The sequence below is a fragment of the Hemiscyllium ocellatum genome, chromosome 15, assembly GCF_020745735.1.
Source record: "Hemiscyllium ocellatum isolate sHemOce1 chromosome 15, sHemOce1.pat.X.cur, whole genome shotgun sequence".
NCBI classification, from domain to species: domain Eukaryota; kingdom Metazoa; phylum Chordata; class Chondrichthyes; order Orectolobiformes; family Hemiscylliidae; genus Hemiscyllium; species Hemiscyllium ocellatum.
In genome coordinates this window covers 55,754,913-55,780,031 of record NC_083415.1, presented here as the reverse complement: position 1 = coordinate 55,780,031, position 25,119 = coordinate 55,754,913, and the positions used below count along the sequence as shown (strand labels likewise).

General features: G+C 41.5%; 2 protein-coding genes across 6 annotated transcripts in view; one reads left to right on the top strand and one right to left on the bottom strand.

Moving 5' to 3' along the window:
• LOC132822792 (tumor protein p53-inducible nuclear protein 2) overlaps positions 1–4,969 on the top strand; it is a 48,338-nt gene extending 43,369 nt beyond the window's left edge. For all 3 annotated transcript variants that reach the window (XM_060836143.1, XM_060836139.1, XM_060836140.1), the window contains exon 4: positions 3,358–4,969. In XM_060836143.1, coding sequence (XP_060692126.1) covers positions 3,358–3,610 — 253 coding nt within the window. In that variant the 3' untranslated portion in view covers positions 3,611–4,969. The remainder of the gene's footprint in view (positions 1–3,357) is intronic.
• Positions 4,970–12,919: 7,950 nt separating this feature from the next.
• Positions 12,920–25,119, bottom strand: part of ncoa6 (nuclear receptor coactivator 6) — a 54,965-nt gene continuing 42,765 nt past the window's right edge. For 2 of the 3 annotated variants that reach the window (XM_060836497.1, XM_060836498.1), the window contains exons 12-15: positions 22,144–22,209; positions 18,451–18,487; positions 17,023–17,180; positions 12,921–14,094 (exon numbers count right to left, since the gene is read on the bottom strand). In XM_060836497.1, the coding sequence (XP_060692480.1) occupies positions 14,042–14,094; positions 17,023–17,180; positions 18,451–18,487; positions 22,144–22,209 (314 nt within the window). In that variant the 3' untranslated portion in view covers positions 12,921–14,041. Of the gene's footprint in view, positions 14,095–17,022; positions 17,181–18,450; positions 18,488–22,143; positions 22,210–25,119 lie in introns of all 3 variants that reach the window. The other variant, XM_060836499.1, reaches the window with a different exon arrangement.

Below are 25,119 nucleotides of genomic sequence, written 5' to 3'. Positions count from 1 at the left end.
GCCTTGTATGCCTTGACATTGCAAGGGCAATTCTAAATACTAATAAAATATTGAGGGTTTCTGCCTTTAACATCCTTGAAGGCAGTGAGTTCCAGATGCCCACCACCCTCTGAAACAATTTTTCTTCGTCTAAGCTTGCTGCCCCTTAATGTTTGACATCTCAGTCATGTCTCCTTTCGTTTCCTCTTCTCCAATGAAAACAATTCTAGTCTGCCCATTTCAGTCAATTCAAGTTCCAAAGATTCCACCTGGTGTGGAATGTGTGAAAAAACTCTTATCTTGGTTGATGGGTTATGTTGAGAAAGAGTTGGGAGTAAATGACAAAAATAAATAGGCTGTTCCTACTGGCTTGGGAATACATCTGGGGGGAGATTAAGCTAATTCTGAAATTGGTCTGGAGACTTGATGAAAATGTGTTGCTGGTTAAAGCACAGCAGGTTAGGCAGCATCCAAGGAATAGGAAATTCGACATTTCGGGCATAAGCCCTTCATCAGGAATGAGGAGTGTGTGCCAAGCAGGCTAAGATAAAAGGTAGGGAGGAGGGACTTGGGGGAGGGGTGATGGAGATGTGATAGGTGGAAGGAGGTCAAGGTGAGGGTGATAGGCCGGAGTGGGGTGGGGGCGGAGAGGTCAGGAAGAAGATTGCAGGTTAGGAGGGCGGTGCTGAGTTGAGGGAACTGACTGAGACAAGGTGGAGGGAGGGGAAATGAGGAAACTGGAGAAATCTGAGTTCATCCCTTGTGGTTGGAGGGTTCCCAGGCGGAAGATGAGGTGCTCCTCCTCCAGCCGTCATGTTATGTTCTGCCGGTGGAGGAGTCCAAGGACCTGTATGTCCTCGGTGGAGTGGGAGGGAGAGTTAGTGTTGAGCCACGGGGTGGTTGGGTTGGTTGGTCCAGGCGTCCCAGAGGTGTTCTCTGAAGCGTTCCGCAAGTAGGTGGCCCGTCTCCCCAATATAGAGGAGGCCGCATCGGGTGCAGCAGATGCAATAGATGATGTGTGGAGGTACAGGTGAACTTGTGGCGGATATGGAAGGATCCCTTGGGGCCTTGGAGGGAAGTGAGGGAGGTGGTGTGGGCGCAAGTTTTACATTTCCTGCGGTTGCAGGGGAAGGTGCCGGGAGTGGAGGTTGGGTTGGTGAGGGGTGTGGACCTGACGATGGAGTCACGAAGGGAGTGGTCTTTGCGGAATGCTGATAGGGGAGGGGACCTTTGCGGAACGCTGATAGGGGAAGAGACCCCACCACCAGGGAAAGCCACCTCCAAACGGACCCCACCACCAGGGAAACCTCCACCGCATCTCCTCCACTTCCCGCTCCTCCGCCCTTGAGCCCCGCTCCTCCAACCACCACCAAGACAGAACCCCACTGGTTCTCACCTACCACTCCACCAACCTCCGTATACAACATATCATCCGCCGTCATTTCCGCCACCTCCAAACGGACCCCACCACCAGGGAAACCTTCCCCTGCAACCGCAGGAAATGTAAAACTTGCGCCCACACCTCCTCCCTCACTTCCCTCCAAGGCCCCAAGGGATCCTTCCATATCCGCCACAAGTTCACCTATACCTCCACACACATCATCTATTGCATCCGCTGCACCCGATGCGGCCTCCTCTATATTGGGGAGACTGGCCGCCTACTTGCGGAACGCTTCAGAGAACACCTCTGGGACGCCCGGACCAACCAACCCAATCACCCCATGGCTCCACACTTTAACTCTCCCTCCCACTCCACCGAGGATGTGCAGGTCCTTGGACTCCTCCACCGGCAGAACATAACAACACGACGGCTGGAGGAGGAGCGCCTCATCTTCCGCCTGGGAACCCTCCAACCACAAGGAATGAACTCAGATTTCTCCAGTTTCTTCATTTTCCCTCCCCCCCCCCCCCCCCCCCCCCCCCAACTTGTCTCAGTCGGTTCCCTCAACTCAGCACCGCCCTCCTAACCTGCAATCCTCTTCCTGACCTCTCCGCCCCCACCCCACTCCGGCCTATCACCCTCACCTTGACCTCCTTCCTCCTATCACGTCTCCATCGCCCCTCCCCCAAGTCCCTCCTCCCTACCTTTTATCTTAGCCTGCTTGGCACACTCTCCTCATTCCTGATGAAGGGCTTATGCCCAAAACGTCGAATTTCCTGTTCCTTGGATGCTGCCTAACCTGCTGTGCTTTAACCAGCAACACATTTTCAGCTGTGATCTCCAGCATCTGCAGACCTCATTTTTTACCTGGAGACTTGATGCAAAATGTTTAACAAGGTAGACTTTTTCAAGGTTTAATTAATACAAATTAATAAAGGTTAATGGAATTGTAAGCAAAAACATCGCAAAGTATATAAAAGAAAAATACTGTGGATACTGGATGTCTGAAATTTAAAAATGCTGGGGAAACTCCTTAGGTCTGACAGTAACTGAGGGTCCCAAGGCAGAAGATCAGGCGTTCTTCCTCCATGCTTCAGGTGGTGAGGGAGTGGTGATGGAGGAGGCCCAGGACCTGCATGTCCTCAGCAGAGTGGGTGGGTGGGGGGTGGTGGGGAAGGAAGATGAAATGTTTGCCCATGGGGTGGTGGAGTTAATTGGTGTGGCTGTCCCAGAGATGTTTTCTGAAGCGCTCTGCAAGTAGGTGTCCTGTCTCCCCAGTGTAGAGGAGACTGCATTGGGAGCAATGAATACAGGAAATGTGTGTGGAAGTGCGGGCAAAACTTTGATGGAGGTAGAAGGCTCCTTTGGGGCCTTGGACGGAGGTGAAGTGGGGAGGTGTTGGCGCAGGTTTTGCAATTCCTGCAGTGGCAGGGGAAAGTGCTGAGAGGGGAGGGTGGATTGTTAGAGGGTGCCGCAGAGGGAACAGTCTTTACAGAAAGCAGATAGGGGTGAGGAGGGAACTATGTGCTTTTTTTCCCAACATTCACAGAATGTGTTTCTGGTCAGGCCAGCATTTATGGCCCATTCTTGACTGCCCAGAGAGCAGTTAGAAGTCCACCACATTGCTCTGGGGTCAAGTGCACAAGTAACTGGGTAAGGACAGCAGTTTCCTTCCCTAAACGATATTAGTGAACCAAATGGGTAATCAAAGTGGGTATTTTCCTGAGAGCAAAACCAATTGGTCACCAAAACATGGCTGGGCCATCGGCAAATTGGAGGATAGAGGTCACCTCTTGATGTTAATATCCATATTGTGTCCTAGATGCTGTAAAGTGTCTAGGTGGAAAATGAGATGCTCTCCAGCTTTCGTTGAGCTTGGTTATATCGTCGCTGATTTGTAAATGGTTTAAATGCCCACTCTGTATGCTGGGATGTTCATTGGTTGTCGGGAGTGTTTCCAAGAGGGTAAAATCCATGTTCTTTTCCATCTTTTGTAGGAACACCGCTCAGCACAGGGTGGAACGTTGGGCTGCTCCAGCTCCGGCAGCCGTTGCGGGTCGAGCTGGCGGTATCCTGGAGAAGGCGAGTCAGGTCCGTCGGATCCAGCGAGCCAAGCAGCGGGCAGAGCGACGCCAGCTGAGCCGTAACCACATACAGAGGCAGAACCTGGTCAAGGAGAGCCGCTTCCACCGAGTCAAACACCACAGCAGCTTTGTGTACCAGCCATGCCGTCGCCAATATAACCACTAAACCATCCAGGGGCAGCGGGAGAGAGTGAAACAAACATCAACGGCAGAAGGAAGGAAGGGCTCAGAGAGACAACATTTAGCAATGGGTTTGGACACACTGTGCAACTCGCTGCACAGATTTTGAACTTGAGCTGGCTTCTAAGAGTAGCTTTCCAAAATAAAAGTCGTTCCGTTCTGCGACTGGGACACATCATCTGGGACCTTTTTTTTTCTTTAATTTTTACTCCTCCTTTCCTGTGTCTTCATTGCTTTGTTTTAGATGTATCGGGTCCTTTCTATTTAAGCCTCAGTTACACTCACTTTGTGGTCATTGTGGTGCAGTGTTTGCGTTTATTAATTGAATGGTGTGGTGGGGGAATGGAAGGAAGCGATGACGCTGTTAACATATTAACCTGTTAACAATTTGCATCAGTCCATAATGAGGATGCTACTGCATTTGCCTGGCAAAGTTGGAAAGGTTTGGGTCAGAAAAAAAACTTCTCAAAACCACAGGAGTCACCAATTTTCCGTCCCATTCAACGTCACAATCATCACTTGAAGAATCCTTGGGATTACATAGATTTCTTTTTCTAAATCCATTGCTTCAGAGATGTTAATACACTGCTGCAACAGATGGGACTTGTTCCTGGGTCTCCTGCCTCAGAAGTAGGGACACTATCACTGTCACAAGAGCCCTCAGGATTGAATAGATGCTGTGGTCCTTACTTTGTACATTACACTAGTGTGTAAAGAACTGTTTGTTTGAGAGATCATCTCACTGGGTAGTATCAGCAATTGTTATTTTTTTTAAATACCTGCTGAATTCCTGGTCCTTGACGCTGTAATAACCAAAATGGTACAATTAACTTTACTTTTTTGATCCCTTGTTTATTGTTGGCACTGGCCTTTGGTGCCAGGTGCTCTAACCTTGTTTACACTGGTCACCAAGACTCTACTGGTCTCCTTTGCATATTTCACTGTCTTGGCCTTGATGACCAATCTGGTTTAGGTCATAGCTGGGGTTTGGCTGAAGTGATGACCCTGGGGTCAAGGTGACCTTAGGGTAAGGCGTTGACTTTGTTTCAACCATGTAATGTTTTCATTGGAAGGGTTTTAATCTGAAGGAGATTAGTGTGGGTTAAGTGAATTTGCCAGATTTTGGGGAAGGAAGAGGGAAGCAAGTGCCTATACAGTTGGTGAACCTCTATTTGATGCTTCCCTTTCAGCCTTCCTGCTTACTCCAAGTGTCAGGTCAGACTTGGTTAAATTAATTAATTAAGGAGGGAAGCAGCAGAGAGATTTATTGCTTCTTAAAATCTAGTTCATTTTAAATCAATATTTGGAAAGCTTTACTCCATCTGCATAAATTTGAGAGGCATTTGTGTATTTATCCTGTTTTAAAATGCAGGAAAATCACTTACTAAAAGTAACTGTTTAACAAAGAAAATGTTAGATATTGATCTTTTATTAATTTTTAAGAATGTCTCCAGGTAACTAATTTCATAAGACAATGGTACAGTGATTTGTTACTGTTCAATCATAGCCTTACAAGATTTTGAATTCACTTTATTAAAATAAAAACTTGCCAATGAAAAACTGGTACCTGTAAAATTGAGCTTAAAATTGTCATTATTGTTTTAGAAACCCAATTAGTTCACTTAATGTTCTTTTCAGGAAGAAACTCTGCTATTTTTACCTAGTCAGGTCGGCATTGGAGGTAAATTATTTCAAAATGAAATTGAATAGAAAATTGAGGGAAATAGTCTGTCAGGGCTACAGGGAATTTGGGGGGAGGCAGTTGGTGACTGTCTGGTGAGACAGACAGACTGGACTGAACTGAGCAACCAGTAATGACTCTTGATGACCCTGATTTCTCAATTGCCATCCAACAAGCCAGATAATTGTCTAGAGTAGAATTCCAATCCAGAAACTTCTAGCGCTTCCATTACCACCACATCAAGCCATTAAGGCGAGGGTTGGACACCAAAAACAGCCTTGCCAATGTATAAATGTGAAAAGTTTTTTTCCAAAAGTTATATTAGTACTGGAAAGTGATTACTTTATGTACTTCCTTTATAAAAATGAGAATTTTCTGTAGGACTAATTTTGATTCACTGATTTCCTCTTTCTCCAGGTTGAAAATGTGAGGCACTCATGTTCAAACTGATTTTGTGTCTTTAAATGGGAGAGAATGGATTCATGATTTCTATCCTCCATTCCTAATCTTTGAGGGCATTTCATCTCCCCTGTCCTGTTGCCCCTCTCAGATTTGTTCAAATGACCTTTTCATGCAAAAATCAGTTAATTCACTTTTATAGAAGAACATAGAAAAGTACAGCACAGAACAGGCCCTTTGGCCCACGATGTTGTGCCAAGATTTAATCCTAAAGCAAAATATAGTAACTTAACCTACACACCCCTCAGCTCGCTGCTATCCATGTGCATGTCCAGCAGTCACTTAAATGTCCCCAATGACTCTGCTTCCACCACCGCCGCTAGCAACACATTCCATGCATTCACAACTCTCTGCGTAAAGAACCTACCTTTGTCTCCTTTATACCTTCCTCCTAATATCTTCAAACTATGATTTCTCGTACCAGTCAATCCTGCCCGGGAAAAATCTCTGGCTCTTGCTCAGAAGTGTGAACTATTAACCTGTCCTTGTTTTTATACTTTTTAATCTGCTCTGACATGGAGCTTTTCATGTGGGAAATTGCCTGAACTTGATTAGTAATGTTCGCACTGCAACAGTGGATCATACAACATATTTCGCCACTGTTACTTGCAAACGTGTTTTTACTTTTAATCGCTGGGCGACGTAGCTTTTACGATGGATTTATTTCCAGTCATATTCACTGGAAAATGTAACCCCTATTTTCCTAAAACAGACATCGGAGCTTGGTTCCAAGAAAGAATGAACTGAGAAAAAGAATTATTTTAAACTTTACATTTGCTGCGATTCCTCTCAAATTTATGTAAACTTTGTACAAAAAGTGAGTGTGTAACATTTGAAATTTACTTAAAACATGGGAGATTTTTCTTTATTCTTCCATGGGATTTTTTTTGGGGGGGGGGAGGTGTGTGTGGGGGGTGCGCGGTGTTCGTGTCACTGTCGAGGCGAACATTTTTGCCCATCCTTAATTGCCAGAGGGAGGTGGTGGTGGTGGCTGGTACAATTATAACATTTAACAGGCACCTGGATAGGTATATGAATAGGAAATGTTTAGAGGGATATGGGCCAAATGGGACTAGATTAGGTTAGGATATCTGGTCGGCATAGACGAGTTGGACCGAAGTACATTTCTATGACTCTGTGAACTAATGAACTTGCTAGAGCAATTCAGAGTCTCCCACATTGTTGGTCTAGATTCACGCCAGACTGGTTAAGGATGGCAAATGCCCTTCTTTAAAAGACATTTATAAGACATTTGTGAAACATGTCATGGTCATGTGTACCAAGACCAGCTTTTAACTCCAGATTTATTAATTGAATTCAAATTCCTCAAGCTTTTATGTTTAGGATTTGAGCCTGTGTCCCCAAAACATTAGCTCAAGACTCCGGATTACTAGTCTAGTGACATTACTACTGCAGCTACATCTCACTCATCATGTACTGAACCCTTTGCCTCTTTTGGGTGCTGATCAAATTGCTGTGCACTTTCAGGAATTTGTTTCTTTTGTGAACAACTGTATCTCCCTTTCCTAACTAACTAGATCAGTCTTTGGTCCCTTTTTTAATCTCACTACTGTAGCTACTTAACAACCAGATCCATCTCCACCTTAATTCACTTTGAAGCTCCTATCGTACTAATTGCAGAATTGTAAAGGTGCAGAAGGAAGTTGTTCAACCTATCATCGTCTCTCTGAGCAACTAGTGACACAGCCCACAATTCCTTTCCACCTCGAGGGTTACTTTCTTCCAGTTTTGAGTTAACAGATGACTGGAGGGTTGGGAAGAGGAGGGGGAAAGTGCACAGAAAAATCTAATTGCCAATTTGGGAAAAATGCTTGTTACTATTTGTATAAGTTGTTTTGTAAGATGCTTTGGTAAATATACACACTGCACTGTACTTGCACTAGTGTAACTGGGGCTTTCAACAGCAATTTATATCTAGTGACTAACTTGTACTGAATGCCTTTCTATAAAAGAAAGTCATGACACTATAGTCTAACTTCTGGATCAACAAGTGTGGTGCTGACTGACAAAAATAACTTTATTTTGTAACTGAAAACACATACGTTTGTGGACAGTATTATATGTTAAATGGAAAAGAATATTTTGAAGTATATGCTGTGCTATTGAAATCAGTATTCTGAAGTAGAATTGCTTGTCAGTGACTGGAATGAGAGTGTTCTGCTGATGTATGTTTTGTTTGATTTATTTAAGGATATATGTGATATGTGAGCCACAATTTTCCTTTCTGGACAGTGCAGACTCTCTCAGGGATAATACGTCACAATGCAGTGCGTGCTTTTTTTTAATTCAAAAACAAGATAAAGCTTCTGAGGCTTTGGTGCCTACTTAGTTTGATCTTTTTCTGGTTTCTGTTCATTACAATTTCAGGGTGGATAATAAAGTAACTTTTACAAAAAAAAGTCACTACTCTCTGCATGAAGACTGCTTTCTTTCAAATGAAGCAACTTAGTCTACTATAATATTGGAATTCTTCATCTATGGTGTTTTGAGAATTCACACTTAGGATAATTTTATCCACTCTGTCGTATGGAAATGTAATGATTTCTTTAGTACTTGAACATTTTCAACAGACAAGCCTCTATCATCTTTTACATTGATAAATTTTTAATTTAATGCAGGGCCTGGTCTAATTTTTCAAAATACTTTTGTGTATCCTGCAGCTGTTTCATCTACTTAAGAATCTATCTTTTCACAAATTCTTGAATTGTAATCTTTCTGGGAACTTTGTCTGATCCCCAGACTCCTTCTCATTTAAGGAATTAATGTGTGTTTGAATATGTCTTGATGTACAATGTTAAGTGCTTTGTGTCACATTTGAAAAATATTCTTAGCCTGGACTTCTAAAGCAATACTCTTCTGGTGAAGTTCAGTGAATGTACAAATGGCATTCCTTGCTATGTTCCCACCCCGCCCTCTCCAAATTTGTCGGTCTGCAAATAGTTAGATTATTCAATTTTAAAAGCAAAAAAATGCTGAATTTCAGAAGCAGAGAGTAATTTCTAAATCTGAGATTACAGCATGGAAATGGGACATTTTAATCCATCACACTTATCTTAATATTTTTGCCAGATGGGCTACCTAGTTTAGTTCCAGTCTCTTGCTTGCTTTCTATAAGGTCAATATTTTTCCCAAGGAAGTCTGCTTAACATTCTTCCTCTTTGTTTCCCTCATTAATGTTGCACAGCTACAGGATTAGAAAATACAATTCTAAATCTAATTGCAATTTTGTTTCATGCACCATCTACTGGGCATTGCCAGGTTACACACTGCATATTAGGGTGAAACATAGTACTAAATGGTGTTTTTTTTAAAAATAATTTGTAGTTGTATTATAAATGATTTTGCATATTCTACTGAGCAGCTATAGTGAGCAGGCCACATTTTTTAATAACACCAGATGATAACTGATTTCTTGTTCTAATTACAATTCCTGGTGTATACTGTAGTGTGTTACCAGATAATGTACAAAATATTTAAAATTAGAAAACTTGTTTTCATGAGTAACTTACCCCTCATCATGTATTGAGTTGACTGTGTATGTGCCTTTCACTTTGGAGATGGTTTGATGGGTTTTTAAATTGTGTACATATATCTTTAAAAAGAAATGGAGACTTGAGTAGCAACAGTAAAGTCCTATGCAAAAAGAGGCAGCTTGTTTTCCTTTTAGTCTTTCATTAATTTTTTAATTCTTGGAAGTGTGAAATCTATAACTGGATGATGGGTGTGGTATTACTGCTTACATTAATACTGTTGTAGCCACTTGACTGTGGGAATTTCATTATTTTCATAAAAGTTCACTTTTTTCCAAAAGTGTTGTCCTGAGTCTTTCACTTTCATGATTTATTTTGTAGCATTTTGACGATGTTATAATTCTCCACACCCACAACACATTAAAGTCCTGTAAATAACATTATTTTAGTCAGTATCATATTGAATATTAATGGAAATAATTTGTGAAATTTGGCCAAGCGCAGCTCAATTGTACATACTATAATTTTTAAAAAATGATTCAGCTGTAGTCATACAAGACTTTCCTTGAATCACCAGGTTTATACTTGTTACTTTATATTAGGAAGCCATTTAGCATACTGCACACATTATGTACTCCTATGGTACACTCCCTACCTCTGAGCTAGGAGGTCTGAATTCAAGTTAGAACTGTTCCAGAAGTGTGCCGTAACCTGCCTGAACAGGTTGATTCAAGATACTTGAATTAAAACAATGTTCCCAACACTGGCTACAAGAAATCATGAATGATGCACAAATTCTTGCTCATGGCTTTTTTTCTCTTACAGGTTGCAATAGGGATACCTTTTTTCCTGATAGTTTAAGTTAATTTGGGGTTTAATATTTACGCTTTTACAATGCAAAACAGTTTCCTAGTCTAGGTTGAAAGATTTTGTCATAACATGTGGCAGCCCTCCATAGTAACCCAGTCAGGATCTGATCATTTCTGCCTCTACCAGCCTAATAGGCTGTAATCCCTGGTGGTGATGAATATACAGGGCAGCACAGTTATCCCCAAAAGACTCTTGCTGCTTATACCTCTTATACCTGTTCCAAATGGGCAGCATGGTGGTTGGCACTGCCGCCTTGCAGCACCAGGAACTCTGGTTCAATTCCAGCCTCTGGCAGCTGTGTGGAGTTTACACATTCTCCCAGTGTCTGTGTGGGTTTCCTCTTCTCTCCCCCCCCCCCCCCCCCCCCCCCCGTCCAAAAATGTGCAGGTTAGGTGAACTGGCCATGCTAAATTGCCCATCATGTTCAGGGATGTGTAAGCTAGGTGCATTCGTCATGGGAAATGTAGAGTAATAGGGTAGGGGAATGGGTCTGGTTGGGATGCTCTTTAGAGGGTGTGTGGACTTATTGGGGGGGAAGGGCCTGTTTCCCCGTTGTAGGGCTTCTGTGATGAAATATCCCTTCCTGACAGAGTAATCCTAGATCTCGAGCACATTTTCATCCCTCCGTTCCTGTGCCTTATTTCTTTGCAGAATAGGCTCACTCTCCTTTTTGTTCTATAGCCTCTGTCTGCTGTAGTGAGTGGTTTAACTTCTCTTGAAAGCTCTCTACCTCCGGCTGCTCACTAATATTTGAATAATTTCCTAATTCTTTATATTCTGATCTTTCAAACCTTCCATCGTGACCGAATGTCCACCATAATAGTCTATACTAAGCAACATGTTCACCAATATCTTGCTCATCAATGGTCAGTTTGGAGCCAAGACATCCTAGCAAAACCCAATCAAACCGGAGCATCCTGCTGCTATGGAAATCTGATATAGACAAAATGCTGGAAAAACTCAAGTTTGGCAGCACTGATGCAGAGATACACTGCTGGAGGATTAACTCTGCTGTCATTCAATCTCCATCTTCCACCCTTTCACAGATCTGACTGTATCCCACCTACTCTGTGCTTAAAAGTTATTATCTCTAACTATTCCCTGTTCTAAGATCACAGATCTGAAATAGTCTACATAGCTGCTGCCTACCCTACATTTTCTTTTTGCAGTTTTTTTTGTGTTTGGTCACTTCTATGAGTGATATAGAAGATAAAAAGGGGGGGGGGGGGGGAGTGGCAGTGGCGGTATGAGGGATGGGGTAAATGTAGAGGAATGGGTTTGGGTGGGATACTCTTCAGAGGGTCAATGTAGACTGCAGCATAAAATCCCTACAATGTCTTTCTTCAGCATGAATCGACTTTAATGCAATTAAAGATAGTTGTAGAACACCAACTTTCCTTACCTGTGCTGTTATAATGAGATTCTGGCCTCATTAGTTTAAATGGTGTGGCTATTGCACAATTTTCTTACCACATGATGTAGCAGTTCCATTATCATGTAATCTTATCAGAACTCACTATACTATAGTCTAGTCAGCATATGAGTGGAAGGATGAGATTGCACTGGAGGGGACGCAAAGGAGGATCCACGAGGATGTTGACTAGGATAAAGCGCCTTAACTATGAAGAAGCAGCGAAAGCTTGAATTGTTTTCTTTAAAGCAGACAGTATTGACCTAATTGAATTGAATTGACTTAAATTAAGAGGGTCATAGATGGAGTGGATAGACAGCATGTTTTGAGAAGATTTGTAACTCTGGTTGAGGTTTTGGATGTAGGTTTGCTTGCTGAGCTGAAAGGTTCATTTCCAGACGTGTTGTTACCTTACTAGGTAACATCTTCAGTGGACCTCATGCGAAGCAATGCTGAAAATTCCTGCTTTCTATTTGTTTGGGTTGGTGATGTCATTTCCTGTGGTGGTTACTTCCTGTTCCTATTTCTCAGGGGGTGGTTGATGGGCTTGTTGATTAGAGGTCTAGTTGGAATGCCTTGCTTTTATGAATTCTTGTGTGTGCCTTTGTTTGGTTTGTCCTAGGATGGATGTGTTGTCCCAGTCGCAGTGGTGTCCTTCCTCACCTGTGTGTGACGATACTAGTGAGAGAGGGTCATGTCTTTTTGTGGCTAGTTGGTGTTCATCTATCATGTATAGACAGCAGCTGTTCCCTTTTGAAAGGTCATAAATAAAGGTGAAAGACAGGTTTAGAGGCAACTTGAATTTTTCACTGAGGGTGGTGGGAATCTGGAATGCACTGGCTGTGAGGGCAGGAAATCTCTCAACCTTTTAAAAGATGAGCACTTAACGTCATAACATTCAACTGTGTAAGACTGGTGTAGATTTGAGTAGTTTTCATTAGCTGAAGGGTGTCTTCTGTACTCTGATTCTATGGTTCCTTATTGCACTTAGCTCCAGCCTTCATTTGCTGTTTTGGCCCAAGCAAGGACTGAAAAACTGACAGATCACTCTTGAATGTAGCGATTATGTGGTCCTCGTAAAATTAAGGCTAAGGTGGGGAAAGCACGCTCCTGGTTGGAGTTACAGCTAGCACCAAGGAACTTGGCTGATTTTACTGCAGTACATTGAGGGTTAATGTATAGTAACAAATATTCACTCTGACATACATATTCTAAGATGTCAATCAGGCAGACATTGTACATTTGTGGATGGTATTCCACTACACTCCTAGCTTATGTCTTGTTGAAAATGGATAAGCATTGGAGTTTCCATGACTGCATAGAAACACCGTACTGCTGTTGAATTGTTGGGGAGTCTAAATTATTATTTGTTTTCTTACCTAATAGCCATTAATTCAGTCACCACCGGAACTAATTTCAATTGCTTTTTGCACCTAGTGTTAGATCATAATGTAATGTTCGATGGCAGACATTGCAGGAGCGATTACTCATACTAACTATTTCCACATAAAGCGCAGTCTGCAATGCTACTTCAACCTCAATGCCTGTGACAAAGTGGCACTGAAATTTGCTAGAATTGGTTGGCTCTTCAAACACCAGATTGCAGTCCAGCCACGTGGTTGCTTCTTTAAATAAAGACAGAAAACGCTGGAAATGGTCAGGCAACGTTTGCAGAAAGAGAGGCAGTTATATTGTATTGAGACATTTTGTAAAACCCAGCTGGGTATTTTTCCTGCATTTTCTGTTTTTATTTCAGATTTTCATCATTCACTATTTTACACCTTTCTCCCTTCCCTGAATAGATACAGGTTGAGTACTAATGTACATGAGCATGTAACGGAAGTGAAATAAGCAAAAGTACTGCAGAAACTCAGCAAGTCTTTGGGAGAGAAAAACAGAGTTAATGTTTCGAGGTTGGAATGAAGAAACGTCACACCAAACTTAATGTTGAATTTTTCTCTCCACAGATGTTGCCAGCCTTGCTGAGTTTCTTCAGTGTTGTTGGTTTGTTTCAGGTTTTCAACATCTACTGTATTTTGCTTTCACTGAAGTGAAATAACTGCACAGACTAACTGGAAAGGGATATAATTTGGACTTAACTATCCAGTGGAGATGGGTTCATTGCACCCTGATACAAATACTCACATACAGTACTTAAGACTTAAAACACTCACTTCAACAATCAGAAATACCAATTAAAAACAAGATACTACATTCTAACAAGATTTATGACAGTGACAAAAACTGGCAATTTACTTTAGCTTTGCAACAGAAATTACCAGTACACTTACATTCTGGAAGGTTTTTTTTTTAAACTGACTGTATGACAGGTTTTTACCTTGTTAAACAGTTTAAGAATATAAAGAATTTTTTTTTTAAAGTCACATTGCAGTGGGACAAATATTAAAACAGTTTTCTATACACAAGTTCATGCTAGAAAAGTAGCCTGGAAAAAATTAATTAAATTCACAAACATTTACACTTCACACGTATACAGGAGAGATTTCATTTGGATTTTCTTCGTTTTGTTTGTGTAGGGCTGGTGCCTGTGCTGGTATCTAGGAGAAAAAGGAGTGAAAAAAGATAAGCATGTTTCTTTGAAAAAATGTAGATATTCTGAGATTATTTAATTAGTAAAGGCAGTACCCAATGTACATCTGCATTTTAGTCCAAGGTGGAAACAGGTTAAATATTTGACAGTTACATTACTACGAGAGGAGCTCCACACAAAAGGCACGAAACACTGAAATCTCAGAAACCATTTCACACGATGCTCATAAGTGTGACTATTGTAATAACTGGCCTCTCCCCTGCTTGGACCAAACATGATGATTTGCCTAAAAGGAAGACCCATAGGGTTTGCAAGATCTGTTAGAACACACACTATGCGTATAATGGGTGAAGATGGAATGACTTAAAATTAGAGTGGTGCTGGAAAAGCACAGCAGGTCAGGTAGCATCCAAGGAGCAGGAAAAAATCAACATTTCGGGCAAAATCCCATCATCAGGAATGAGGCTGACTTGGGAGAGGAGAGATATGGTGGGGGGGGGGGTGTGGAAGGTAGCTGAGAGTGCGATAGGTGGATGCAGGTGGGGGTAAAAGGTGATAGGTCAGAGAAGAGGGTGGAGCAGATAGGTGGGAAGGTAGATTGAAAAGGTGGGACAGGTCATGAGGTTGGTGCTGAGCTGAAAGGTTGGAACTACGGTAAGGTGGGGTCTAGGGAAAATGACGAAACTGGTGAAGTCCACACTGATGCCTTGGCGAAAGATGGAGCTTTCTTTCTCCAGCCGTCAGGTGGTGAAGGAGTGGTGGGGGAGGCGGCCAAGGGCCTGCATGTCCTCAGCAGAGTGGGATGGGGAGGTGAAATGTTTGGCCACGGGGCGATGGGATGTTCTCTGAAGCGCACTGTGAGAAGGTGTCCGGTCTCCCCAATATAGAGGAGACCACATCGGGAGCAATGGATACAATAAATGACGTGTGGAAGTGCAGTTGAAACTTTGATGGATGTGGAAGGCTCCTTTGGGGCCTTGGATGGAGGTGAGCAGGAAGGTATGGGCATAGGTTTTGCAATTCCTGCAGTGGCAGGGGAAGGTGACAGGAGAGAGGGTGGGTTATTGGGGGGCATGGACCTGACCGAGTAGTCGCAGAGGGAACACAGTCTTTGTGGAAAGGGGATAGGGGCGGGGAGGGAAATATATCCCTGGTGTTGGGGTCCGTTTGGAAGTGGCTGAAATGTTAGTGGATGATGCAATTTATGCGGAGGTTGGTGAGGTGGAAGGTGAGGACCGGGAGCTCTGTCCTTGTTGCAGTTGGAGTGAGATGTTCGAGGGTGGAGGTGCGGGATGTGGCTGAGATGCGTTGGAGGGCATCTTCAGCCATGTGGGAGGAGAAATTGCTGTCTTTAAATTAGGAATAACCCCATTGTCAAAGTGCTTACCAACACTATTACTCAATTTTGCACAAAAGAAGTGGCCGCCTGCCGAAGGTATCCCAAAAACCATATTCCCATCAGAGTTCAAGAAACACTGAGCAATAGGATTATGCCCTTTGCTAACTGCCATAAAACGTCACACAGAATTCTTACTTTTGGTCCATTTGGCACCATGAAGAGACCGTTTTTGTTTTATTTACAAGTTCTAAAGCAGTAGGGCACAGCTTTGATAAATGAGAACAGTTCAGGAGTGCTTTTCTGTAACCATCATGAGTCAATAATTGACTAAATACTAAAGTTCCTCCACTCATTCCTCTGCCTCAAAAGATGCTCTCGTTTCCCATTCCACTTTTCACTGTTGAAGTTCTCACCAGGAAGTTATACAAGCTTTGCCCCAGTGCAGAGTGTATCTACATACATATGGAGACTGGTTAGACAAACTGGTCAACATGTGGTTCAGATTAAACTTACCCAGCTGGCACCAATCTCCATTCCTCAATTATGGAGACAGACCTTGGGCCTGTCTCCTCACTTTGTCAAGGGTACAGAGTATTGAAAGCCCACCAATATAATCAGAGTGCCAAGGGACTGTCGTTGAGCTGCACTCACGTGAAAGAAATAAAACATCTATATTTACACGTGTAACTATTAACATTTGTATGGTAAACACTTCTCCACAGGATACAATGCCCTGTTCCTCACATCAAAGTGTTTTAACACTTCACTGATGCGAAAATTGTATACTCTCACTGAATAGTTCGTTCGAAGTTGAACTAACATGACTCCAAAGTGTCCTGATCCAGTCTTCCTATCCAGTTTTGGTTTTGCAAGATGAACAACTTTCACCAGAGACTGCTTCAGGGAATTAAATGATAGCTTGGTACTCAAGACCCAGTTTCCCCACTTTCCTTCCTTTCCAAGCCATGCTGACACAAGATGGAACTAAGTCACCTGAGAAGTTTACAATAATTTCAAAATGCCCTTCATCTGCTGTAAGGTGCTGTGGGACATCCACTGGTTGTGAAAGGTGCTATGCAATATCTCTACAAAACCTATTACTTAATTGAGAACCTAAATAGAGGAAGACATTAGTGGCCTACTGGAGAAGGCTCTAATACTAATAACAGATCATAATATTTACACACATGAATTTCTTGAAAAGGTCACTGGTTACAGAGGATCCCAGCTGATCCTTCCCTCCCCTCCACCATCCCCCCCCAACCCTGGAAGTGGGTGAGGTTATGAGGGATTAAGGTCAACTGCAGAGCTCCAACTGGTGACTTAGAGACTAAAACTTGAACTAGGACTTAATGGACTGTGTGATCAAGTATGCCATAAGACAGCAACAGAACCCGTAACCATCTGGTGGTACAAAGGTCATCCCCCAAGCCTGAATATTCATTGGCAAATCCCTGACAAAATTTGTTAATTTTTCTGAAGAAATTTGTTTAAATAAAAAGGGAAGATACCATCCATCTTAATTTTATGAAATGACAGTCAGTCAGTCAGTCAGAGTAGCCACCATATAAACCACTAAAAGAAGCTGAGCTCCACCTTTTGTTGTCCCTGTTGAAGACCCTGGTCGTGAAGGTCTTTTCCGCTGTCCATTTTCAGAAGACTCCTGAAGGGATGAAGATTCCTCACTCTCCTTTTCAGCCTTTATATTTCTTCTACTGGGACTTTTTGATTTTTCTAGATTGTTCTTTGCTTCACTGCCAATAAAATATAAAAGTGAGCATTATTTCCACCTTTTATTAAAATACACTTCTAATGAACTGTTGCTTCCCGTCAGTCTTAAAAACAATTAAAAATCACCTTGCAATCTCAGGGCTAATTTAAGTCAAGATCCCTTCAACAATTTTAGCCAATACTTGGTGAAAAAGCAAAAGAGAGCAACCTTTAGCATAAAATAAAGTTACAACTGAAAACAACTGCCCGCGACAGAGGAATTCAAACTCAAGCCAGGCATCTCAATATGCTGACAGGGCAGTCCCCTTTTGATTGCTTTGCGAAGCCTCTCCATTTCTCGGTTTGGGGGAAAGATATTTGACAGATCGTTTTACATAAAACCATTTATGTCAGATTCATCCCTATTGCAAAACCAGAACTCTAATCATCACATCCTTTGACTCAGTCAGAGTATGTGCCCAGTGAGGATCGAAGTTCTTTTTTTTTCGCAAGAAGCTAGTGTTTAGATTTAGCAAGCAAACGAGTCAAATGAAAATGGGAAAAATATTTAAAACAATCCAACACACAGCTACAGTCAATTTTGGTAAACTCTCAATCAAAGTTACACAGGTTGAAGGTAGTCAGTTCCTCTCATAAAAGGAGGATTAGTTATAAGGAGACCTTTAGGCTGGGGGAGGAGAGATTGTTTCTTATGGTCTGCCCCTGCTGACAGGGGAATAAAGAATTAAAATATTAAAATGTTTGGGGTGGTTGTGAGGGGGGTGGGGGTGTGGGAAGAGGGTCAAACAAATTTTGATTTTGAAATTAAGATCTTTTCGAAGAGATTCCAAAATGATGCACAGACATAGCAGTAAGTGTGGAGCTTGATATTTTAGGAACAATTATCATCGGACCCACAAAAAAAATCTTCTTGAAAATAAAAATTAAAGTAAAACACAAATTTGAAGATGATGTGCATTCCATCAAATCAAGCTGACGTGCCAACTCAATACAGTAAAATGGTAATGAACTGTTCATACCCGTGATTCTCACCTTAAGTTTCCCCCTAATAATGTTGCAGAAAAGTTATGCGCAAAAACTTGGAAGCCAATTAATCTAGGAAAGCCCTAGCTTAATCTGCACCAAAATTAGTGCTGGTAATTCATGAAGGAAATTTAAACCATCTCTCTCTACAATAAAATCTTTTAATCACCAAGTTAAAGTGGAACTACAAATTGAGTGTTAACAAAAGGATAATGGTACCTCTGCCCTTGATAAAAAATGAAATGACTAATACCGACAGTAAAAACCTACCTCTGACCTGTTTCACTTCCAATATTAAAGTCTTCTCCTGCACAAGAAAGCCCATAAATTAATTAGCGAAAACAAGGTAAAGGTGCATAATACATTTGTAGCTGAGACCTACTTATTCTGCTCACGAGGAAAGATACGCGAGAATGAACCAACACATTTACATTGCACAAGCTCAGGTCACAGCAATATGCTGGAAGTATAGACATAGAGACAACTACAGATCCCATAATCAATGAAGTAAATTATCCAAAAATTACTTTTAGCGATATTGAGCAGGGAATAAATATTTTCTAGGCCACTAGAAAATAACTGCTCACCTTCGAGGTATGCCACAGAATCTTTTAAGTTTACCAAAGAAGGTAAGTGCGACACTAGCTTAATTTCTCACTTCAAAGACAGGACCTTCAGTAGTGAAATTCTCCTTCAGACCTATATAGATGTGTTGCATAATGTTGTGCACTCAACACTTTAGAGGAAGATTGGAAACAATGACATACTGACGGAGGTTAGACTGCTATCTCCGATTCAAAACTAACACCCCTGACATAATAAAAAGGACAGCAGTAAAGAGAAAATGCTCAGGAGATGATAGTTAGAACAAGTCATCTATTCACTGCCAGATTTTACATAAAACTAATTAGTACTCTCCTTTCATACAGAATAGATACTGTTTTATCAATTGACCTTTTGCAAGCAAGATGAAAAGCTTTGATAAAATGTTTTAACAAAACTGAAGTTTTACATTATCACATAGCAATTTGATAACGTGCACTTTGTATATGTAATTGTTTTGCTTTTGGCTATGGAGATGACCAATAATATAATTTCAGTGCCCTACTGATGCCTTAGCTAGGATTAACTAAGTTAACCCTGAACAGGGATGAATCCTAGTATTTTATGTGTTTACATAGCTCAGAGAAGGTGACCATACCACTAGGCTTTCAGAGAAATTGTCATGTGTGTCTTTGGAGGCACCTGTACCTCACTGTTAAATAAATCACTACATCAGTTCTGTTGATTAACATAAATAGTACAATGAAATGGCGAGCTGCTAAGATTGCATCATTGTTAGAATTAAGTGAATGTTTTCTATTCTTGTGTGAGATGTGGAGGTCTCCTTGGCAGATCCAGCATTTGTTGCCCATTCCCAATTGCCTGTGAGCTGAGTGGCTTGCTTAGCCATTACAGAGGGCAGTAATGAGTCAGCCACATTGCTAGGAGTCTGCAGTAAAATGTAAGCCACAACAGGTTAGGATGACAAATTTCCTTCTTTAAACTTTTGTTTTGTGCAGGCAAGGTCATGTCTTACCAACTTAATAGAATTATTTGAGGAAGTGACAAAGTTGATTGATGAGGGAATAAATTGATGAGGGCTGTAGATGTCATATCAAACACCTTACTGAAGTTCATGTATAAGGTTCCGCATGAGAGGCTGATGGAGAAAGTGAAGTCACATGGTGTTCAGGGTGTACTAGCTAGATGGATATGGAACTGGCTGGGCAGCAGGACACAGAGTAGTAGTGGAAGAGAGTTTCTCAAAATGGAGAACTGTGATCAATTGTGTTCCACAGGGATCTGTGCTGGGACCACTGTTGTTTGTAATATACATAAAGGTATAGGTGGTCTGATTAGCAAGTTTGCAGAAGACACTAAGATTGGTGGAGTAGCAGATTGTGAAGAAGACAGTCAGAGAATGCAGCAGAATATAGATAGATTGGAGAGTTGGGCAGAGAAATGGCAGATGGCGTTCAATCCGGGCAAATATGAGGTTATGCATTTTGGAAGATCCAATTCAAGCGTGAACTATGCAGTAAATGGAAAAGCCCTGGGGAAAATTGATGGACAGAGAGATCTGGGTATTCAGGTCCATTGTACCCTGAAGATGGCAACGCAGGTCGATAGAACAGTCAAGGCAGCATACGGCATGCTTTCCTTCATTGTGGTATTGAGTACAAGACTTGGCAGGTCATGTTACAGTTGTATAGGACTTTGGTTTGGCCATATTTGGAATATTATGTACAATTCTGGTCGCCACATTATCAAAAGGATGTGGATGTTTTGGAGAGAGTACAGAGGAGGTTCACCAAGATGTTCTTGGTAACGAGAGTGCAAACTATGAAGAGAGGTTGAGTAGATTAGGATTATTTTTATTAGAAAGACAGAGGTTGAGGGGAGCACCTGATTGAGGTCTACAAAATTATGTTAGGTATAGACAGGGTGGACAGCAAGAAATTTTTTCCCAGAATGGGGGACTCAATTACTCAAGATGAGAGGGGAAAAGTTTGAGAGAGATATGCGTGGAAAGTTCTTTACACAGAGTGTGGTGGGTGCCTGGAACGCATTGCCAGCTGAAGTGGTAGAGGCAGGCACTACAGTGTCATTTAAGATGTATCCAGACAGATATGTGAATGGGCAGAGAGCAGAGGGATACAGAGCCTTAGAAAATAGGTGACAGGTTTAGATAGAGGATCAGGATGGGGCAGGGTTGGAGGGCCGAAGGACCTGTTTCTGTGCTGTAATTTTCTTTGTTCTTTGTTCTAACGAATATTAATGAACCAGACCTGCTTTTAAAAACAATGATTGATAATGGTTACCACTATTAGAATGGCTTTAACCATATATACTCGTATAAGTGTCGAATTTTTTAGACTATATTTAAATGTTCAATTTATATGGTTGAGCATTACATGGGCACTAGTTTTGAAAAGCTGAAATTCACGCTGCAGTTCGAAATACTGTATTATTAGCAGAAGTCGATTTGTTTGCTCAACTAATCCCAGGTAAAAAAGAAATACACAATGAATTCCAGTAAAGGTGATTATCGGGTAAAAGCAAGAGAAACCAGAGTGAATTACTGGTAGTAAATTTTATTTATACATACTGACAAAAAAATTTAACGTGTCAAAGATTCATTGAAATCCTACAAAATCACGCTGTTCAACATTGTCATGGCCTGGTATAATGGCACACTTAAAATGAAACATTTATTAAATTCTGAATGTGTATGTGTCTTTAACTTTCCTGCCAAATTCTTCCATTTCCCTCCCATTTACTCTCATATGTAATGAACCTCAGCAACATTAACAAATTTGGCAAAGAGTTAAATATATATGAGGCTAATATACCTCACTTTTATTCAGATACAACACAATTAAAATGATTAACATTTTAACGATATTAGCTTTTAGATGTATAGTGAACAAAGTGCAATAAGTACTGATAGACTTAGTACCAGTCTGAATGAAGGAATGAATCAAAACGTACTATAGTAAACAAAATAGGCTGAATAGAGTTATGAGTAAATGAATGAATAGAGATGCAATATAGTAAACAAACAGCGATCAGTAGAGTCACTAGTATGAATAACTGCAATTTTGTTTAAGTGAGTTAGTGGGAACATGCAGTCTCCTTTATAAGAGGTTTATAATACGATATAGTAGGGTTAACTTCTCCACAATATAAAATGGAAAATACAAGATTTTTTTGGCCAAAACTAATGGGTTGACCTTGACATGAGGTCGATTTTTACACTAGTATATACAGTAATTGCAGATTTTTTCCATGGTGTGATTCAAACTCATGACCCCAGAACATTTACCTAGGTCTCTGGTTTACTAGTTTAGTGACATTACCAATGCCTTCCTGTGAGAAAAATATTGGAGATTTTAAATATTTCAGTTGCGATTATCCTACCGTTTTTCACAATGGTCCCTTGTCGTACTGTACAGGCTGATACTTGTTCTGGGACAATTTGAGGTGCTAAGAATAAAATAATATGCTTAGAGAAGATATGGAAATAACAGCAATAATCATACACTACAATATTTATAACAGCAGAGAATGAGGGGCATAAACAGGCCGCTTACTTGCGGAACGCTTCAGAGAACACCTCTGGGCCGCCCGAACCAACCAACCCAATCACCCCGTGGCTCAACACTAACTCCCCCTCCCACTCCACCAAGGACATGCAGGTCCTTGGACTCCTCCACCGGCAGAACACAACTACACGACGGCTGGAGGAGGAGCGCCTCATCTTCCGCCTGGGAACCCTCCAACCACAAGGTATGAATTCAGATTTCTCCAGCTTCCTCATTTCCCCTCCCCCCACCTTGTCTCAGTCGGTTCCCTCAACTCAGCACCGCCCTCCTAACCTGCAATCCTCTTCCTGACCTCTCCGCCCCCACCCCACTCCGGCCTATCACCCTCACCTTGACCTCCTTCCACCTATCCCACCTCCATCGCCCCTCCCCCTAGTCCCTCCTCCCTACCTTTTATCTCAGCCTGCTTGGCTCTCTCTCTCTTATTCCTGATGAAGGGCTTATGCTCGAAACGTCGAATTCTCTATTCCTGAGATGCTGCCTAACCTGCTGTGCTTTGACCAGCAACACATTTGCAGCATAAACAATCAAACAAATGCACTTGTATTTATATGTCAGTTATCATACTCCTCAGAAGTGCCTCACTGTCATTCATGTACTCTTGAAGTGAAGCCACTGTAATGGCTGACTAAAACTTTAGCTAATAAGCATAAAGCATAGCCCAACAAACAACTGCATATAATAATACCAATGATTGCAGCTCAGCGAACAAACTTATAACCTGAATGATACCAACTATTCCTGTTCAGAATGGAGTCAGCTGATAAGGAGAATTATCCAATCAACCCAGAGACTATACCACAAAGTGGACGGGATTGATTACATTGATGCAACTTGGATTCAAAGAGTACAAGTCCCACTATTAAATCCCACCCGAATCCTGGCTGACAGTTATGCGAAGACATTTGCTCAATAAATACTGAAGATATTAACGACCAGTTAATTGATTTGTGGCAGTGGAAGAATGAATTGTTAGTTGAACAAATAATGTTGACTTTGGCTTAAACCCTCTTCTGAAAGATGGAACCTAATGCAAATGGAGCATTTTCTCAGTAACGTACAGAAGTTTCAGCTTTGGCAATGAGCTCCAGTTGTGTGCAGAATAAAAGTTACTGTGTAAAATCAGTTGTATATGTACTTTTTTTAATATATATAGTCCTTTTGAACATTGCACAATTTTGAACTCAGCCACGATGGCAGCAATGAGGAAGATAGTCCAGTGAAGGATTGATGTTCAGCTTACAATCAGTCCATATTTCTCAAATTATGATTACAGAAGTAGCAACTGATTACAGTTAGATAATTGCTCAAGACTAATCTGTATTAGCAAATCTTGCAATAAATCAGATTATCTGATAAACTGATTTTCTGAGAAATGGATAAATGCACTAAAAGAAGATTGTTGCAGAGTTTGGTAGGAAGTATTAATTTTATTGTGATCCACTCCCAATTTTTGAAGCAGAAAAAAGCTATTTGGCCCAACAAGCCAACTCTGCATTCAATAAGATCACAATTGATCTAATAATCCTCTACCCTACTTTTTCCTGCCTTTACCCCATGACTCTTGATTCTCGAAAAATCTATCAATCAGTCTTGAATAAACTTAACAGCCCAGTTTCCATAGATTGATGACTCAAAATAAATATCTTATCTTTGCATTAAATGGGTGACCTCTTACTCTAAGATTTATGCTCTCTAATCCTGGATATGCACAAGGGGAAACAACTTTTCCACATCTAGTCTGTCAAGCTCCCTAAGACTCATACAGATTTCACGTAAGGTCTCCTCTCATTCCTCTAAACTCCAATGAGTACTCCAATAAAGTGAACAAAGAGACCTTGGAGTGCAAGTTCATAGTTCCTTGAAAGTGGAGTTGCAGGTAGATAGGATAGTTAAGGCGATGTTTGGCATGCTTTTCTTTATTGGACAGAGCATTGAGCACTGGAATTGGTAGGTCATGTTGCTGCTGTACAGGGTGTTGGTTAGGCCACTTTTGGAATATTGTGTGCAGTTCTGGTCTCCCTTCTATTGGAAGGATGTTGTGAAACTTGAAAGGGTTCAGATAAGGTGTACAAGCATGTTGCCAAGGTTGGAGGATTTGAGCTACAGGCAGATGCTGTTTTCCCTGGAGCGTCAGAGACTGAGGGGTGACCTTATAGAGGTTTAGAAAATCATGAGGAGCATGGATAGGATAAACAGACAAGGTCTTTTCCTTGGGGTGGGAGTCCAGAACTAGAAGGCATAGGTTTCGGGTGAGATAAGAAAAATTTAAAAGGGACCTAAGGGACAACATTTTCATGCAGAGAGTGATGTGTGTATGGAATGAGCTGCCAGAGGAACTGGTGGAGGCCGGTATAATTGCAACATTTAAAAAAGCATCTGGGTGGGTATATGAATAGAACGGATTTAGTGGAATATGGGCCAAGTGCTGGCAAATGGGACTAGACTAGGTTGGGATATCTGGTTGACATGGATGAGTTGGACTGAAGGGTCTGTTTCTGTGCTATACTTCTCCACGACTCTTAAATCATTAATATATGTTACAATTATTGTTCCCCAGCACTGATCTCTGTGGCACACAGTTAGTTACAGATTGCCATCTTGAAATGCCCTCCTCGTACCAAATCTCTATAATTTTATGGTCAGTGTTTCCTATGGGATTTTTCACTTGGAGATCATTAAGTAACGCTGCCTCATTATATATTCTCAGATCCAAATAGTCTGATCCCTGGTTGAATCCTCAATGCTTTGCTCTCGGAAATTATCACAAATTAATTCTATCAATCCTTCA